At 43.2% G+C, this 20,385-nt stretch overlaps 1 protein-coding gene across 2 annotated transcripts in view; it reads left to right on the top strand.

The window, feature by feature from the left end:
• The window catches only part of ELMOD1 (ELMO domain containing 1), a 132,313-nt gene extending 123,566 nt beyond the window's left edge, over positions 1-8,747 (top strand). For both annotated transcript variants that reach the window (XM_040426271.1, XM_040426270.1), the window contains 3 exons: positions 964-1,014; positions 1,777-1,910; positions 5,358-8,747. In XM_040426271.1, the coding sequence (XP_040282205.1) occupies positions 964-1,014; positions 1,777-1,910; positions 5,358-5,530 (358 nt within the window). In that variant the 3' untranslated portion in view covers positions 5,531-8,747. The remainder of the gene's footprint in view (positions 1-963; positions 1,015-1,776; positions 1,911-5,357) is intronic.
• Positions 8,748-20,385: the final 11,638 nt, after the last annotated feature.

The following is a 20,385-nucleotide window of genomic DNA, read 5'->3' as shown; positions in this document are numbered from 1 at the left end:
ACTTGGTAGGGATACAGACAAGGAAGATGGATAGGGTTAAACTTAAACATGAACAGAACTGAAACTAAAAGTTGTGGAACACACAGACATACAGGGGATACAAGGCTGGAGAACAGACAGGAGCAAATGCAGGAGAATCACAGAAGCACCTTTACTGGTCACCAGGAAACCTTAAAGCTCAGGCATCCTCTGCTTGGAGAGTGACTCCTAGCCATTAGCTAGGGAAGGATTTGCAAGTGCGTGCACTGGCCGTTTAAGAGTCCAGAGGCAAGGGCACCCTAAGGGGACCAGAGGTTGGAGTACTAGGCAGAAGCATGGAGGCAGCAGCCAGGTGAGTAGCGTTGTGTCCGTGCCCACCAGCGACCATGGGCAGCTGTCCTAACTAAATGAATGATAAAAAAAAAAAGTGTTAAAGTGGCCATAGCCTTAAAAAGGACCTGACACTATTTTGGTTTCTTTTTCTGCTGAGTCTTTCAGATTAAAAAACCTGACTAACAGCCATTCTGTAAAGTAGAGGTTCTAGAGAAGAGGCCTTATCAGTTTTAATACATTTAAAATGGGGGTATCTATTGAACATGTACAAAATGCATATAAAATACCATCATAAAAGTCTAGTTAGTGATTAGGATATAAAACACTTGAGGTATGCCAGGTGCAATGTACAGGAAGAACAAGCGACTGCGCTGTCACCACTAGTTTACCTACGATACATTGCATATGGTTTCTATAGAATAATTTCTGTGAATATTTTCTAGAACTGTAAATACCAAAAACCCTCACAATTATTGTGCTGCAGTATCCGGCGGTTCTTTTCCCAACCGTAACATTTCTGCCTGTGTCAGAATGCGGCCTAAGTGTTGGTTTAACATCCCATCCATCTTGATGTGTCTGTGTGTTTTATACGTTTCTAAGCTTTTATCCACTTGATTTGCTAATTTGATCTGTTTCTTTCTTTCTCTTTAGTAAAATCAGCAAAATGGAATGGGAAATGAAAAAGTTTGACAAGGCCATTGGGTATGTTTATAACAGAAAATGTGGAATATAACAAGGGGACATCCTCTACATCCGGAGGAAAGGTTTCTACTTCAACATAGAAGAAGGTTCTTTACTGCAAGAGCAGTGAGACTGAGGAACTCACTAAAAGACTTCAAGAGGGGGGTCTGGATGTATTATCTCCTGCTGAGACCAGGAGATATAGCGCGGCACAGAAGACAGGTCTCAGCGCTTGGAGAACACAGGCCAAGCCCTGAGACCAGGAAAGCCGGCCCAAGTAGACATGTTTATACCTGATGTCTAGCGCTGTCAATCCAGGAGATGGGTGGAGGGCTTGAAGGTGAAGGGGTTAAACAAAATTGGTGCTCTGATGGCCGGCCGGCCAGTTAGGTCATTAGCATATAAATAAAATGTGTTTTTCTCAGCAATGGGGCCACGGATAGTCATAATAAAGGTATTGTTTTTATCAGCATGGACAACCCTACCAGGCTGTATGCCTGGTTTAATAGGGTTGATCATGCTGACAGAGGCTCTTTAATACAGTCTTTAGTTCTGAGTGTGCAATGCATTAATTACATATTGTATTTATTGTGTATTTATGCGTTAATAAGTCAGCCTGCCCTGGGTATTACGATATATATAATCATAAGACATGAAATTGTAAAAAAAAAAATGGATACCAGTCTGGTCACTTTTCTACTGATTTATTGATGAAGATTACTGGGGTTGAATTTGTATATCCTATATATTCTTTTGAACAACTTTTACTTTCATATCCTACAGATATTCCTTTGCCATTGTTGGAATTAATATTACTGACCTGGCCTACAACCTGCTGATAAGTGGGGCTCTCAAGACACATCTGTACAATGTGGCCCCAGAAGCTCCGTCCTTGCATCATTTCCAGCAAACTTTCTGTAAGTATTTTTTATGGCAGTGGGTTTGGAACCACTGTATTAACCAACAGTTTTGACTTTGGGCTACTCCTAAGGGTCTTATCATGGCAGTCCCCTGCTATTAAATCTATAATCCTTATACAGGGATCTGGACTTCGCTGCAGGGGAGCAACCAGGCTGCTACCTTCAGGAGTAGTCTCTGTGTGGTTGACAGCTGACTCATGGGGCTTGGGGTTAGAGACACAGGGCTCCGAGGGGTCAGAAAAATCGTAGTCAGGGACAGGCCAAGGTCAGGGCAGGCAGAGTACATGCAATATTGTAAATGGTCTGAAGGCAGGCAGCAAAGAGTCAATACGGAGGTCAGACATAGGTCAGGTTGGGCAGCAGAGGTTTGAATCCAGGAATCCGCCATAAGTCAGTACACAAACAGATACAGCTCACTTTTGCAGAATCTAGTAAGCTAGAAAATCTATTGTGCAGACGCCCCCTCCCATCGGGGAAGGTGCCTTAAGTACCCAAAGGTGGCCATTCCTAGGCTGGGGTAAATTAGGGTGTGCGTGCACTAGCCCTTTAAGAGCCAGAGGGAGAGAGCCTGTGCCCTATATGTAGAAGGAAGAGAGGCACAAGGGACTCCATCGGCCAGACCCGTTGCTGGAGAGCAGACAAAGGCCAATGGACACAGATCACCAGATCAATTGTAGGTTAAGGGGAACGGAGCCTACGTCCACCCGGCAGAGAAAGATGGTGACGGGCACGAGCCACTGACATAATAGTAGTTAGAACACACTTCAGACATAGTATATAGCTTCTCTTGAGTATGAATTGTGGAGTTGCTTTTTGATGGTATCTGAATAAAAATCATAAAGAGAAAACGTGCATATAACACAGTCAGTATCATTGTACAGTGCATTTCTGTAGCAATAGGTGGAGATTTTGTACAGTTCGGAAATCAGGACCAAATGCTAAATTTAAGTATATAGCCTGAAGAGACAGTGGTTTGACAGTGGGGTATAAGGCCTATACATTGTGGTCAGTACAAAGGAAATAGTGGATCAAAAACAGGTATCAGGTTATGTTTTTGCAGCATGTGGAGTACGGATCCAAGGAAAGTTTATAGGATCCATACTCTGCATGCTGCAAAAGCAGAGCCAATGCAAGCCGAAGGTGCAGAGTGCTCTGAGAAGCGCGGTGCACCTTCCATGCTTTGAGTGAAGGTTTAGGTACGCTTTAGAGTTGGCTACTTTCTGTTAAATTACTAATTGCTGCTGGCTGCTGATGGAGAAGCATGTGACTAGACCCATCCATCATCAGCCTCCATTCAGAAATACTGTGTATAGCATGGGTAAAATAACTCAATGGAGGCAGCTGATGTTTGGTCTGGTTTTGAAAACACATTTTCAAATACCATATTAAATGCTCCATTCAGGACCCTAATCTACAGGGTGGGCCATTTATATGGATACACCTTAATAAAATGGGAATGGTTGGTGATATTAACTTCCTGTTTGTGGCACATTAGTATATGTGAGGGGGGAAACTTTTCAAGATGGGTGGTGACCATGGCGGCCATTTTGAAGTCGGCCATTTTGAATCCAACTTTTGTTTTTTCAATAGGAAGAGGGTCATGTGACACATCAAACTTATTGGGAATTTCACAAGAAAAACAATGGTGTTCTTGGTTTTAACGTAACTTTATTCTTTCATGAGTTATTTACAAGTTTCTGACCACTTATAAAATGTGTTCAATGTGCTGCCCATTGTGTTGGATTGTCAATGCAACCCTCTTCTCCCACTCTTCACACACTAATAGCAACACTGCAGGAGAAATGCTAGCACAGGCTTCCAGTATCCGTAGTTTCAGGTGCTGCACATCTCGTATCTTCACAGCATAGACAATTGCCTTCAGATGACCCCAAAGATAAAAAAGTCTAAGGGGGTCAGATCGGGAGACCTTGAGGGCCATTCAACTGGCCCACGACGACCAATCCACTTTCCAGGAAACTGTTCATCTAGGAATGCTCGGACCTGACACCCATAATGTGGTGGTGCACCATCTAGCTGGAAAAACTCAGGGAACATGCCAGCTTCAGTGCATAAAGAGGGAAACACATCATCAAGTAGCAATTTCGCATATCCAGTGGCCTTGAGGTTTCCATTGATGAAGAATGGCCCCACTATCTTTGTACCCCATATACCACACCATACCATCAATTTTTTTGTTCCAACATTCTTGGAGGGATCTATCCAATGTGGGTTAGTGTCAGACCAATAGCGGTGGTTTTGTTTGTTAACTTCACCATTCACATAAAATTTTGCCTCATCACTGAACAAAATCTTCTGCGTAAACTGAGGGTCCTGTTCCAATTTTTGTTTTGCCCATTCTGCAAATTCAGTTCGCCAATCTGGGTCATCCTCGTTGAGATGCTGCAGTAGCTGGAGTTTGTAAGGGTGCCATTTGTTAGTAGCTAATATCCGCCGAAGGGATGTTCGACTAATGCCACTCTCCAGTGCCATGCGGCGAGTGCTACGCTGTGGGCTCTTGCTGAATGAAGCTAGGACAGCCACTGATGTTTCTTCATTAGAGACAGATTTCATGCGTCCACATTTTGGCAAATCCAACACTGAACCAGTTTCACGAAACTTAGCAAGCAGTTTGCTAACTGTAGCATGGGAGATGGGTGGTCTCGTAGGGTGTCTTGCATTGAAATCTGCTGCAATGACCCGGTTACTGCGTTCACCAGACATCAACACAATTTCTATCCGCTCCTCACGTGTTAACCTCGGCGACATGTCAATGGCTGTAAACAAACTGAAACTTGTAAATAACTCATGAAAGAATAAAGTTACGTTAAAACCAAGCACACCATTGTTTTTCTTGTGAAATTCCCAATACGTTTGATGTGTCACATGACCCTCTTCCTATTGAAAAACAAAAGTTGGATTCAAAATGGCCGACTTCAAAATGGCCACCATGGTCACCACCCATCTTGAAAAGTTTCCCCCCTCACATATACTAATGTGCCACAAACAGGAAGTTAATATCACCAACCATTCCCATTTTATTAAGGTGTATCCATATAAATGGCCCGCCCTGTATTAGCCAGGAAAGAGAGTGGCTACAAAGAGTGCCTCCAACTCTGGAGGACTCAACACATCCATGCAGCCCATTGATTTCATATTGAACACTTTCTTCTGGATTCCCACATAGTTTACACCTGATCTGTGGGGTCCTACAATCTGTGTTGTCTCCATTTGTAGTGCAGTGGTATCCATTCTATTGTTATCTCTTAGGAACCATTTTTGGTTGGGTTGACTATAGTGTTCTCTTATGAAGTCCAGACAGAAGTATTTACACCCATTTTCGCATATCTACTGATGGGAACCTCCAGAAATGGATATATGGATATATGAATATCCACAGCCCTTGGTTTGGTGCCTAAATAACCATTTTGAAATGTTTCATCCTAGGTTTTCTTATGCATGAGTTTCATAAATTTTGGATTGAAGAAGATCCCTTGGACATAATGGAGTTCAATCGTGTGCGCAACAAGTTTCACAAGCGTATCTTAAAGCAGCTTCAGAAGACGGACATGGCTTTGTGTCCCCACTTCGCGGCCTCGGAAAGCTTGGTCAACGTGTAGTCATCTACATTGTAGAATTCCAGATCACTGCCTCACTGTTGTGTTCATTATCATGGCGGCCGTGCTGTATGACCACATCGATTGTATGCATGCTTTTTTTGGTAAAGTACTCATCTCTGTTTTGATGATAACATATAAATCCCTGGGCTTTTAGGTGTCACGGGATTTTCTCATTTTAATGGTTGCGCATATTGCGGGTTACGCAGTGTTATATTTTCATCTGACATGAGAGTTTTCTATTTTTTTAGAGTGTATTTTTTTCTCATAGGTAAACATTGAGGAGTTGTATTTATGTTTGACCAAGCCAGCACTTGTACTGTAAGCATTTTATGATCCCTAAAATTTCTACTGACCTGTTGCTACGTTTTACATAACTGAAATGTCTTATATACTGTATATACACTGCTTCACCATTCTACAGCCTAAACATAATCTATAGTTGTGTCGTAAGAAGGTAACAAGTGCTAATATGAACAGCTTGAAGGGGCTAAAGTGAAGGAAATTTGTGTAAGTGCCCTCGTTTGTTCCTCCCCCAATACTCCCTCAATTGAGTATTCTGTAGTTATAAGGTCCAAATGATAAAGACTCCAGTTTCATAATTCTAGATGATAGATGGCCATAGTAAGGTCACATTGCTGTGTGGTTATGTATAGCAGGGCTCTCAAATTTCTAAGATAATGCTCCTTCTTCTGCATTAGTTCATGTTGGCACTGTATACAAAAAGTTGTCTAGAAAATTCCATGCCATAAGGCAGCTTATTTTTCACCATTACTTCTACCTTATGTTCTACCTTAGCTTGCACCAGGTATTTAAATTGTTTGTCTGATTTAGAAAACCTATTTTCAAATACCCTACTGAGGAATTATGTTTTTTTTTAGAGGTATTAGAGATTGACCTTCATCTATTTTCTAGATTTTAGAGTGGCTACAAAGAGTGACTCTCATTTAAGAGGGTCCACCACATACATGCATTACACCAACAGTCCACTGCTTTCAGTGGACACCAAGTAATGCTTAATTTCACCTGTGGTGGTACTGCAGGATAATTGATCACTTGCTGCTGGGTTCTCCTGCAGTTTACAGTTCATCGCTGGCGGTCTCAGCATTAGACTGTATGTGACCAGTTTATCTTCAGGGGACCTTAAATGGATGACCTCTTTAGGCAGACCATGCATGTTTTTCTCATAATAACCCACCAGACTAATAATAATTAAAGTGGGTAATTATCAGACATAGTGGAAACAATCCAAGTTGGGCTGATTTTATGGGCATCTTTGAACTCCAATGACCGGCTCCACTGGAGCCAGACCTCATTTAGTCAGTCATCCAGAGGGGTGATCTATGATGGCCAAATTGGCAGGATCTATATGCGCTTGGTAGTATTAGGACATGGTTTACTGGTCTTTGTTCTAGAATCTAGATATTCTAAACCATCATGGACATTATAACTATATACCATATGTATTGAGGAACACAAGAATGTAAACCAATAAGGAAAAGTTTCATAGTCTCAAAAGTCAGGACCATCCAAATATAATAAGATGTATAATGTAATAATTTTCCTTAATTGTATCACTGATTCCATCTTCCGTCTGCAAAATTAATATTTGGGTGCTTACTGGCCTTATGACTTGTATAATACTTTAAAAAAATTGTGAATCTTTTTATTGGCTTCCACATACTGGTGGTGCACATCTCCTAAAGAAACCATCAGGTTAGACAGAGCAAGGATAAGGATCAGGTGAAGTAGGCATCTATTTTTTGTACCATTGAGAAGGCTGGTTTTGAGCTGGTAGAGGAGCTGTAGGAACCACCAGACCTTGCCTACAGATATGATGTACGTTGGCCAGTTTGACCCTGCACAAGTATGGAGGGAACAGGGTAGTATTACATGAGGAAAGTCAAGGACTGAGGCTGGGAGGTCACATTCTGAACCCCTCTACTTAGGGCACCAAGAAAGCTTGTGCTGCTTCTGATGTCCGACAGGAAAAATTCAACCCATCCAACCTTTGTTTCATTGATGGCAGCCCTCAGGCAACAGTTTGTTAGTCCCCATAAACTTTACTTATGATGTAAGTTAGATAGCTGTCACCTGAAAACTTGTTCAAAGTCTCTCCTGAATCCCTCATACACAATCTTGGCTAAGTGCAGAAAGCCACTGCCTGAGAACAAAAGGATCAAGCATGTTGAACTACAACGACCTAGTCCTTCTTTCTTCGCAAGCATATATTAACCCCATCAGTAATTTAACCAGAAAATGTCCTTACCAAGGTGACATCAATTACCTTAGAGCAGTTTCCACCTTCTAATATACGGTATTTATGCCCAGAAAAGTTCTCAGAGTATATCACAGTATATTATATCTACGATCTCTTCTTAACACTAGATAAATAAATCTATTTTGTCAGGATACAAACTCTTTGGGAGTAAATTTTGATGTAAAGCATTATATTTTACAAACTTTTTAACAATTATTGAACACTTTGTATATTTGCCTATTTTAGAGACATTTCTCCAATTTTTGAAAGATGAGGAATAATCTCTTTACAACAGTGTTATTTGAGTTAATTAGATGCGCAATAGAGGGAGCAGACATTCAAAGTGTCCCTGTACTTTTGATACATCTTGGTGACATATCAAAGGTTTTTTGATCATTGTGGATCCAAGCCCTGAAATCCCACCAGTCGCTGGAAGGAGGAGAGAGAAGTACTCACACTGAGAGCCCTCTCCTCACTGCTGGAAACGGACTGGAGACTCATATTGAGCTCGTCTTCAGCAGTTAGGAGATACAGTGGTCTGTGTGAGCAATCAGTTGGGGTGTCATGGCCCGGACCACCACCGATCAAATCCTTTCTTATGTCACTAGAACATATCAAAAGTTCGTTTTTTAAAGTACAAGTCCTCTTTAAATTACATTTGGAACCCTGTACCTTGGGAACTCAGACGCCCCTCTCACAATTTTACTAGATGAAGCTATTTCCCTATATGGATACTATACAGCTGGACATGCAGGGAGATCCACAACAGCTGAAAAGCAACCAGTTGAAGACCGCTGCTGGATAGTGTGCCATTATAAGGTGGAGTATGTATCAGTAGCAATAAGTCTGGACTTTTTGTATTTTCTCTTGAGGATGTTTCACTAGTCTTCAGACTGGCTTTCTCAATTACAGTGACTTGTACAAGAAATCCCCTGCATTAAATACTGGTGACCAGTAGCTTTGCACCAGGAGTTGTCCCTCTGGGTTGCATATCGTAGAGAGATGCATTTAGTGATGAAATATTATATCACATTCATTTATTTATATAGTGCATAATACAGACTTAGAGCCTTACGAATCAAAATAAGTAGCCTTGTGACCCGTTATCAACCAGTTCAACATTCACTTTTTAGAAACTAGGAAAAAGGAACTAAGGAATTTCACAACAATTTTTTCGAGATTGCCAGGGCATTTTGGGAGTTGTAGTTTTGAAACAGCTGGAGAGTCACAGGCCTTCTGCACACAACCGTACCTATTTTTGTGGTCCGCAAAATGCGGATAACGACCGTGGGCATCCTGCATTTTCGATTCCACAGTATGTTTCAAATGCCTATTTTTGTGCGCAAATTTGGACACATTAGATTTTTGATTTTTTTTGCAGGACCACGGAACGGACGTGCGGATGCGGACAGTACACTGTGTGCTGTCCGCATCTTTTGTGAAAAGAATGGATCCACAAAAAAAATATGGATCGGAAGTGGACCAAAACTATGGTAGTGTGAATGAGGCCTTATACAGGATGAATGAAAAGTTCCTGGCATGAAAAGATTTCTTTAGGAACAGATATTTCATAAAGGAAAACTCGGAGCAAAAGTGATATGTTGTGTAATGCGGTGGGTGACTAGAAACAAAATGTGCCCAGCATCATTTCCCTTGGGGCTCATCCTGTAGTGAAGTATAAATGTAAAAAATAGGTGATTTAGCTTTTTTTTTTATCCTTCCCAAAAGGGGCACATAACGAGAGAATGGCACAGCATGAATCAAAGACAAAAGGCCATCGGGAGCAAATCTACAAGGAAGCATTTTCTATAATGTTACCCATTGACACCCATTCATCCCAGTGTAACAATGTGGCAGTGGCTGACTTGTACAGGTTTTTCCCATAACATAAAGAACCGGTTTCTGTTCTGCTCAGATTCATGCTTTTTTATTGAATGTTGCATCATTTCTGAATATGGTGTCACTCGACCGTGTGATCTCATTTACCAGAATTCTTTTTTTTTTGGATTTCAGGCTTCTAATTGTGATATCAATTGAATAAATTTCATGACATTCCAAACATAAGTGTAATTATATATTTTTTTTTGCACTAATAAACTACCCTGGTAACACTAGAGGGGGTCTGCTTAATTAAGAGATCCCCTCACTGATTTGCCAAAGGCGGATAAAAACTAATGTATAAAGAGCATCTCTTGCACTGAAGGACTTGTCACATCCATGAATTAGGCCTCTTTCACACGGGCGTTGCGGGAAAATGTGCGGGTGCGTTGCGGGAACATAGTAATGCGTTTTGCACTCGCGTGAGAAAAATCGCGCATGTTTGGTACCCAAACTTCTTCACAGAAGTTCGGGCTTGGGATCGGTGTTCTGTAGATTGTATTATTTCCCCTTATAACATGGTTATAAGGGAAAATAATAGCATTCTGAATACAGAATGCATAGTAAAACAGCGCTGGAGGGGTTAAAAAAATAAATAAAATTTAACTCACCTTAGTCCACTTGATCGCGTAGCCGGCATCTCCTTCTATCTCCTTTACTGAACAGGACCTGTGGTGAGCATTAATTATAGGTCAAGGACCTTTGATGACGTCACTCCGGTCATCACATGATACGTCACATGATCTTTTACCATGGAGATTCACCATGGTAAAAGATCATGTGACGTACCATGTGATGACCAGAGTGACGTCATCAAAGGTCCTTGACATATAATGAATGCTCACCACAGGTCCTATTCAACAAAGGAGACAGAAGGAGATGCCGACATCGCGATCAAGTGGACTAAGGTGAGTTAAATTTTTTATTTATTTATTTTAACCCCTCCAGTACTGTTTTACTATGCATTCTGTATTCAGAATGCTATTATTTTCCCTTATAACCATGTTATAAGGGAAAATAATAATGATCGGGTCTCCATCCCGATCGTCTCCTAGCAACCGTGCGTGAAAATCGCACCGCATCCGCACTTCCTTGCGGATGCTTGCGATTTTCACGCAACCCCATTCACTTCTATGGGGCCTGCGTTGCGTGAAAAACGCAGAATATAGAACATGCTGCGATTTTCACACAACGCACAAGTGATGCGTGAAAATCACCGCTCATGTGAACAGCCCCATAGAAATGAATGGGTCGGTATTCAGTGCGTTCACCTCACGCATCGCATCCGCGCGGAATACTCGCCCGTGTGAAAGGCGCCTTGCACTTCCAGCCAATTAATTTCAGTGAGAAATGTGCAATGCTTAACTTCTCCTGTGGTGGTGCTGTAGGAAATGTACATGCTTTATGCCTGGTTCAACTACATATGACTGCTGCTCTTTGGAGGTCCCAGTGGACAACCCTTGGTCGTGCACAGCTAATTCTCGATTTTACTCCATGAACACTGAGGCAGCTGTTGTAATGTTATGGGCTACTTTATGGTTATAGGAGACAAAGAAATGCACACAAATCCAAGTTCTCTGAAAAATGGGTTTATTGATTCATCAGTACAGAATAGTAGTGAAAATAATGAACAAAATAGTTTAGGTAATCATCTGTCAGCAGTTTTGTACCTATGACACTGGCTGCCCTGTTATATGTGCGCTTGGCAGCTGAAGACGTCTGTGTTGGTCCCATGTTCATATATGCCCGCATTGCTGAGAAAAATGATGATTTAATATATGCAAATGAGCATCTAGGAGCAACGGGGGCGTTGACGTTACACCTAGAGGCTCTGCTCTCTTTGCAACTGCACTTTGATTGACAGGATTAGGTGTGATGATGTTTTCACTGCCTGGCCCTGCCAATCAAAGTGAGAGGCGTGGCAGCTGTAGAGAGAGCTGAGCCTCTAGGTGTAACGGCGACGCCCTCTTTGCTCCTATAGGCTCATTTGCATATCATAAAAAAAAATTGCACCAATGTGGCCACATATGAATATAGGACCAACACAGATGCCTACAGCTGCCAAGCGCACATGTAACAGGTCAGCCAGTTTCATAGGTACAAATCTGCTGACAGATGCCCTTTAAAGGTTTGTTCCAGGATTTTGTTATTGATGGTCTATCCTTAGCATAGGCAGTGGTCCAACACCCTTTATCAATACCAATCAGCTGTTTCAGTGTAGCTCCAGAATCGGAAGTCGGTGCCTGGACTACATAGCTCTATGCCCTGAGAGGTACATGGAGCTGATTACTGCAGAGCTGCTCCTATTGAAGTGAATGAGAGCAGTTCTACAGTAATGAGCTCCATATACTACACAATGGACGGAGCTGTGTACTTCCAGCGCATTCTGGTGCCAGAGCTACACAAAAACATCTGATCAATGGGGGTGTCAGTGATGGAGCTCCACCAGGCAGAAATTGATGGCCTATCCAATAGCCCATCAATAACAAAATCCTGGAATAGCCTATATTCCTTAAATCGTCTAAAAGCTAATTTCACTATCTGCTATCTTTCCTGACTCCGCCATGCGCTTGCACACTATGCAACAACAGGTAGGGAACAGTGCAGACCTGACCTCCACCCACACCACTGTCCCTACCTACTTGGATGATCCGCCTTAAACAGTGACCCCCAACTGGGCAATGGTCCCTGTCCTGACTATGTGCACAGGACCTATTTAGAGGAGACAATAAGGGGAACAGACAGGCTAAGTCAACAACAGACAATACCGTCAGAACCAAGTAAAGAAGCAGAGTAATGTACCAAGCAGGGTCAAAACCAGGAGGTAACATCAGAATCGGCAGTCAGAGACAAAGCATCAGAAGTCTAGGAATCCACTTGAAACACAAACTAAGGCCTTGTTCACATTTCTGTTTTTCACTGACATTTTCTGCGGACAGCACATGTACCCATTGATTTAAATGTCTGTTCATATTTAAGTATTTTTTTACTGACCGTTGGTCAGTAAAAAAATCATTGGGACATGCAATACTTTGATCCGTGATACAGACCAAGTACGCCCATTGAAGTCTATTGGTCCGTGAAAATCACTGATACAACACGGATGACGTCCGTGTTGCGTCAGTTTAATTTTCAGCTGAGCAATGTCGGTGAATTACGGATGGTAAAAACAGACACACGGACCAACTACAGATCCTTCACGGATGCAACATAGACGTTTTTTTTTTTTTCACAAGGCCTAAGCATGTGAGGCAAGAAGACCAAATCACAGGCAACTGTGGCCAGTTGGCAGTTTAAACACCCCGCCTTCAGGAAGCACTTGATGCTGGTGCCGACACTGATCGCCCGGCGTCCTTGCTCCCTAATAGGCCAACCAGCTCCACTGTCAGAGTGACGCCGGTGGCACAGTCATAGCATGGCCAGACTTGTTGCGGGAGCGCAGCTGACTAAATACATGGCATGCTAGGCTTGGCTGAACATACATGTAGATTAAATGGGGGGACAGGAGAAAGCCACTGCCACATATTTCTGGCAGCAGCTTTTCTCACAGGAGGGCAAAAGGATCAGGCGTTAAAAATCAAAGCACCTGTTCTTCCCTCCGCCAACAGCATCTGTTAATGAAGAGTTGGGAGTTCCCCATACACTAGTTGGCGGGTTTCAACAGTGGGTTCTGCTGACAATAGCATAATGTCTATGTGGCCTTCAGGACCGCATTATCTACACACTGCACAATAGCTGATCTAGGGACTGCAGGGCGCTGTTATGTTTTATAAATCTTATGTGGGCAATTGTCTATCCCTAGCAACAGTTTTTGCTTTAAGGCAACCAAAAAGGTCATCTCTTAAGATCTTTTGCAGAGGTAGGTTCAGACTGACATTTTGTCTGCTGTCTGCACCTGGCTAATAATGCCAACCTGCCTCCCAATTATTTTAATATGAACTAGTGGGGACCACGGTTCTGATTTTTCTGCATGTGTATTTGAAATCTCTAGAGCTGGAAAAAAACAATTGGCATGCAAATTTTTTTACTCAGTTACCACACAGAAACCACTATTCGTGGATTAGCCCGTTGAATAAAGCTAAATCTGCCGCTGGATCCACGGCATGTACCATTGAAAATCCACAGTAGAAATTGAAGGGTCAGCCTTGGATTTCTTTTAATAATTCTGAGAAGTAGGTTTTCTGATAAAAAAAAATCTGTCATGTGAACATGCCTTAACATTTACTTGAAACAGGATCCTGGAAAAAGTCACAAAACCTGACATCTTAAATAAGTCTGCTCAGCTTCTCCTGCTCTGGAACATGCTGCCTTCAGATTGCACTGCATATGTAATGTGACTGGTTCCCTTTAATCGGTAACTGGTCTACCTAAGGCTAGGTCTACACGACGACATTTTGTTGCACTAATGTTGCGCGACAATTTTTATAATGGCAGTCTATGGTGTCGCACTGCAACATGTGACATGCTGCGGCTGCGACCGATGCAACAGTCGCAGAAAAATCCATCTCGAATGGATTTTCTGCGACTGTTGCGTCGCAGTCGCAGCATGTTGCAGTGCGACACCATAGACTGCCATTATAAAAATTGTCGCGCGACATTAGTGCAACAAAATGTCGTCGTGTAGACCTAGCCTAAAACTAACTTAAAGGGGTATTCCGGTTGTTAGAAATGATCCCCTGCAGCCCCCCTGAAATGAACAGGGCGGCCAGTAGGGCATGCGTGCGGCCGCTCCATTCCTCTCTATGGGAATTCCCATAGAAATGAATGAAGCGACCACGTGCATGTGCTTCTGGTCGCTCCGTTCATGTCAGGGGGGCTGCAGGGGATACAGGGCCCCCACTCTCGATAGGGTCCTAGCAGTATGGCCCCCACCAATCTAATAGTTATGCCCTAGCCTGTGGATAGGAGATAACTTATAACAACTGGAATACCTCTTTAATGCTGAATGGACTTCAATATAGGGAGTCATCTAGCATATACAGTATACCTGTATTGCATTCTGAAGTAAAGGTTTGTCACCGGACACCTGTTCTTTCACTGTCTGACCCACACCTAGCAGGCATTGATGACTTACTCAATATCCTTAAAGTGTATCTCCAGTAATAAACACGTTTTCATAAATGAATACTACAGGTAACTATAAAAAAAAAAGCTTTGTAAGGCTAGTTTAACACTAGCGTTGTGAGATCTGGCAGGCTTTTACGGTAGTGGCTGAAGTGACCACTTCCTGGACTCCTTGTTGTTCTTTACGCTGAAGATAATTCTTAAAGGTGTTGATGATATGGCCCCCACAGAGCTCTGATCTCATCATCATCCAGTCTGTCTGGGATTACATGAAGAGACAGAAGGATCTGAGCAAGCCTACATCCACAGAAGATCTGTGGATAGTTCTCCAAGATGTTTGGAACAACCTCCTTACTGAGTTCAAGTATAACTAGAAGAACTGATGCTGTTTTGAAGGCAAAGAGTGGTCACACCAAAAATACTTTGCACAGTACTGTACCTCTAGATTTTTTTTTACAGTACTCTGCTGTCTATCCACCAGTACTGTTTGTACTCTGGGTGACATCACATATTTCATGGGCTTCTCAACCTTTAAGTCTTTTATCAAACAGCATCAGCTGTGAACAGCAGAAACCCATTACAGTTCCCCAAAGTAATCCGTTACTGTACAACACCATCATTTCAGGCATGACTGATGGCAGCAGTGATAGGGCTTGTGCATTATCGGCCCTGGGTTATTACTTTAATGCTTTGATTTCACCTAGTTAGATATATAGAATTATATTTTCCTTATCTGTCTCCCTACACACAAAATATATAGGGTGGATATACTGTAGTCTAGGTAAAGCTAATCACAAAGTGGAATACATACTGTAGATGGCTTATCTTTCCTAACTTGGGGCATACAGTATATATACTCATTGACATAAAAAAAAATACCGCACCAAGAAGGAGTTGTTGGAATGAAATGAAAAGTTCTATGTGTGAATGTAATGCTGATGTGATTACAATATTAGAGCGAAAGGAGACGTTTTTGAGGAACACTGTTGTTGGGATGCCTCTAGCCTGGATACAAGATGAGATATGGTTGGGAATGGAGGCATGTAGGTTCCGTATGGTATCCTGCGGCACATTTGCCCACAGATTGTGCAGGATCCTCAGGTCCAGTTGCAACCTCGTAGGCTGGCGAAGCTGGTGTCCCAGCCAAGGTCAGTTCTAGTCTATCTGCTGCCTAAGGCGAAAACTGAAATGCCACCCTCAAGCCAAATTCTCAATCCAACTCCTCCCTGACAGCCTTACTGTTAAAGACTAGTGTTGATCGAGCACCAAAGTGCTCGGGTGCTGTGGCCAAACACATCGGGATGCTCGGGTGCTCGGTAATGGGAGAACCCGAGCATTAAACCAGGCAGCCCCTGCTCTGAAGAGGGGTGGGTGCCTGGTTCATAGGAAAAGGTCAGAAATTGATATAAAGTGCAAGTGCTGTCAAAAATTACGGAAGGAAGAGGCACTGCAATACAACCTGTATATCAGATAGAGGAGGGCCTCATTCACTTTGTGGTATAATTGTTCATGTAGTGGGACTCCTACACTCATAAAACCTATGTACTAAGTGAAAGGGCTGCCAAACATTACAAGGAACCGGCACTCCAATACACCCTTTGTTATACATAAAGGAGGGCATCATACACAGCCTTGAAAAATTATGATTGATGGCCTGCTGGTGACCCTCAAAAACATTTGGAGCAAGGGCCTTCTGATCTGACCATCTAAAACATTATGGGCGAGGGCCTGCTGCCGCTTTGGTGACTCTAGATAACCTGGGGCCGATCGCACGTCCCTGTGACGGCGACGATCCATTCGGATGTCTGCCCCATCAATTTCCAATGTTATTTTCAGTGACAACCATGGTGACCACAGGTAACAGGGAATCAGGGTTTGATTCCAGAGAGGGACCCTGAGAAACGGCTACCACATCCAAGCAAAGCAGCACGGACGCAAATTACCTATTAGGTATAATTAGGTGAGCCGACCCTGTAAAAGATTTTAGGGGAGGAGGCGATGGTTCCACCGGTTTCACATATTTGTTCAGTAAAGACCTGTGGAACACATCATGGATCCTCCAAGTCTGTGGAAGATCCAGACGAAACGCTACTGGATTAACCGCCGCAGATATTTTGTAAGGTCCAATAAATCTTGGACCCAGTTTCCAAGATGGTACTCGCAGTTTAATATTTTTTGTAGATAACCACACCAGATCACCCACACACAGGTCCGGACCAGTCATACGTCTCCTGTCAGCCATTCGCTTATACCTCTCCAAATTCACTTGGATCCTCCGCCAGATAGAAGATAAAGCCAAAGAAAATCTCTCCTCCTCAGGCATCCCAGAGGAACTAGTCCCAGAAAAGGTACCAAACTGAGGATGAAAACCGTATGCGCCAAAAAATGGCGACTTACCCGTGGACTCCTGCCTACGGTTATTCAAAGCAAACTCTGCTAGGGATAAGAATGAGGACCAGTCCTCCTGATTCTCAGCCACAAAGCACCTCAAGTAGGTCTCCAGGTTTTGATTAGTACGCTCTGTCTGCCCATTCGACTGCAGATGAAAAGCCGAAGAGAACGAAAGTTGAATGCCAAGCCGAGAGCAGAACGCCCTCCAAAACCTGGAGACAAACTGCGTGCCCCTATCAGAAACCACATCCGAGGGAATGCCATGTAATTTCACAATATTATCAACAAAAATCTGAGCAAGAGTCTTGGCATTGGGCAGACTAGCTAATGATACAAAGTGAGCCATTTTGCTAAAACGGTCAACAACCACCAAAATTACTGTTTTCCCGGAGGAACTCGGCAGATCCGTAATAAAGTCCATAGACAAGTGTGTCCAAGGACGAGACGGAATAGACAAAGGAAGAAGTGAACCAGAAGGTCGAGTGTGAGCAACCTTTGACCGTGCACAGGTCTCACAAGCTGCTACGTAATCCTCAACACTCTTACGTAACCCGGGCCACCAGAACCTCCGGGACACAAGATCAAAGGTGGACTTACCACCAGGATGTCCAGCAAAGACAGTATCGTGATGTTCCTTGAATACCTTGTATCGCAGTCCATCAGGAACAAACAACCTCCCTGGGGGACAAGAACCAGGAGCCCCCTCCTGGGCTCCCAACACCTCCATCTCCAACTCTGGGTACCCAATCAGCCAAAATCGGAGCAGGATCCTCCGAATCACATCCCCCAGGAAAACTGCGAGACAACGCATCTGCCTTGACGTTTTTAACCCCCGGGCGAAAAGTAACCACAAAATTGAACCTGGTAAAGAACAGTGACCATTTAGCCTGTCTAGGATTCAGACGCTTGGCAGATTGCAGGTAAGCCAAATTCTTATGATCCGTATATACCGTAACGGGATGAGACGCCCCCTCCAACCAGTGACGCCATTCCTCAAAGGCCAATTTGATGGCCAGCAATTCCCTATCTCCTACATCATAATTCCTCTCGGCGACCGAGAGCTTCTTGGGAAAAAAAAGCACACGGAACCCATTTGCCAGGAGATGAACCCTGCGACAGCACTGCTACAACCCCCACTTCTGATGCATCAACCTCCACCACGAATGGCTGAGACACATCGGGCTACACCAGAATGGGAACAGACGCAAAACATTCCTTAATAGCCGAAAAGGCCTGCAATGCCTCATCTGACCAGACAGAGACGTCGGCGCCCTTCTTAGTCATATTGGTCAGAGGTTTTACAATGGTAGAATAGTTCAAGAAAAATTTTCTATAATAATTAGTAAACCCCAAAAACCGCATCAAAGCTTTCTGATTCTCCGGTCGGTCCCATTCCAGAACCGCACAGACCTTTTCAGGGTCCATACGAAAACCAGAATCAGAAAGCAGATATCCCAGAAACGGAAGCTCCTGCACAGAAAGCACACATTTCTCCAATTTGGCATATAATCTATTCTCCCGAAGGATCGACAAAACCTGTCTCACGTGATCCTGATGGGTCTTCAGATCAGGAGAGTAAATTAGAATGTCATCCAAGTAAACTACCACGAACCTCCCCACAAAATGATGGAAAATGTCATTGACGAATCGCTGAAATACCGCTGGCGCGTTAGTTAACCCAAAAGGCATAACCAGATTCTCGAAATGACCCTTGTGCGTGTTGAAGGCAGTTTTCCACTCATCCCCTTCCTTGATTCTGATCAGATTGTAGAACAACTTGGAGAACACCTTGGCTCCAACAATCTGATCAAAAAGATCGGAGATCAAAGGAAGGGGATACGGATCACGGACCGTAATACGGTTCAATTCCCGGAAATCCAAACAAGGTCTCAGCGATCCATCCTTTTTCTTTACAAAGAATAAACTGTAATAAACTGATTGTAAAGCCGAGACTTTGGCAACTTAGCCCCTGGGATGAGATTAACTGGACAATCATAGTCACAATGAGGGGTCAATTCCTGAGCCCCACCCTCTGAAAAGACATCCGCAAAATCTGAGAGATACTGAGGTAAAGCCGTAGTAGACACACCAGAGATAGATGTGCCAAGACAATTGTCCGAACAAAATTCACTCCAACCAATGATCTGTATTGCTTGCCAATCTATAATTGGGTTATGTTTTGTCAACCACGGTAAACCCAAGACTATAGGAGCGGGCAAGTCCTTCATGACAAAACAAGACATGATCTCAACATGTGAATCACCCACCCTTAACTGAAAACCATGAGCAATCTGAGTGAGACTCCTTTGAGAAAGAGGGGTAGAATCAATTGCGAAAACCGGAATCTCTCTTTCTAAAGTGCAAGTACTTAGACCTAGATTTTGAAGAAAAAGAAAATCAATAAGGTTTACCCCAGCACCACAGTCAATGAATACTTCAACAATAAATTTCCTTGAGTCTAGCACCACCATAGCTGGAAGGAGAAAACGAGTATTACAGGGAGCTTGCATACCTGCTTGCACACTACCAAGAGTCAGGGATGTTTTTTTTTTTTCTTTAAGTAAACCTCTTTGTGATTCTTTCTCATCAACATGCAGTTTAACAAAAGGACAAGCAAAAATAAAATGACAACTTTTTCCACAGTAATAACATAGTTTATGCAACCTCCTAAAGTTCCTACTACCAGAACGGATAGACACCTCAAGCAGCTGCATGGGTTCCTCCCCTACCCCAGAGTTACATGTCATATCACCCTGGGGAGCAGTTGAGACAAAACCACTCACAGAAGGGATCCCTTGCGCGGAGGGACCCTTACACCTCTCTCTAATACGTCTATCTAACCGTACTGCCAAAGACATAGCATTCTCCAATGTATCCGGGTACTCATGAAAAGCAAGGACATCTTTCAATCTCTCAGATAACCCCTGACAAAACTGACTACGTAACGCGGGGTCATTCCACTCTGACTCGGTAGCCCATCTCCTAAACTCAACGCAGTAAGCCTCTGCAGTATGTTCACCATGTAATAAATTACACAATTTAGATTCCGCCATCGAGACCCGATCTGGATCAGCCTAGACAGACAACCACAAGAAAACAAAACCAACTTATCTTTTACTGAGCAGGAACAGCAAATCCTTCCTTCCTCTGAGCCAGACAGAAGCTATAACCCGCACAGGACACTGGGAGTGGGCATAATTTAAACTCAAACCAACGACCCCACCCAGTGCACCTGAAGGGAGGCAGATACAGCTCAACTCCAAAA

This window comes from Bufo bufo, chromosome 3, assembly GCF_905171765.1.
Source record: "Bufo bufo chromosome 3, aBufBuf1.1, whole genome shotgun sequence".
NCBI lineage: Eukaryota > Metazoa > Chordata > Amphibia > Anura > Bufonidae > Bufo > Bufo bufo.
Note: the sequence above shows the minus strand (reverse complement) of the source record. Positions and strands in the feature narration are given on the sequence as shown.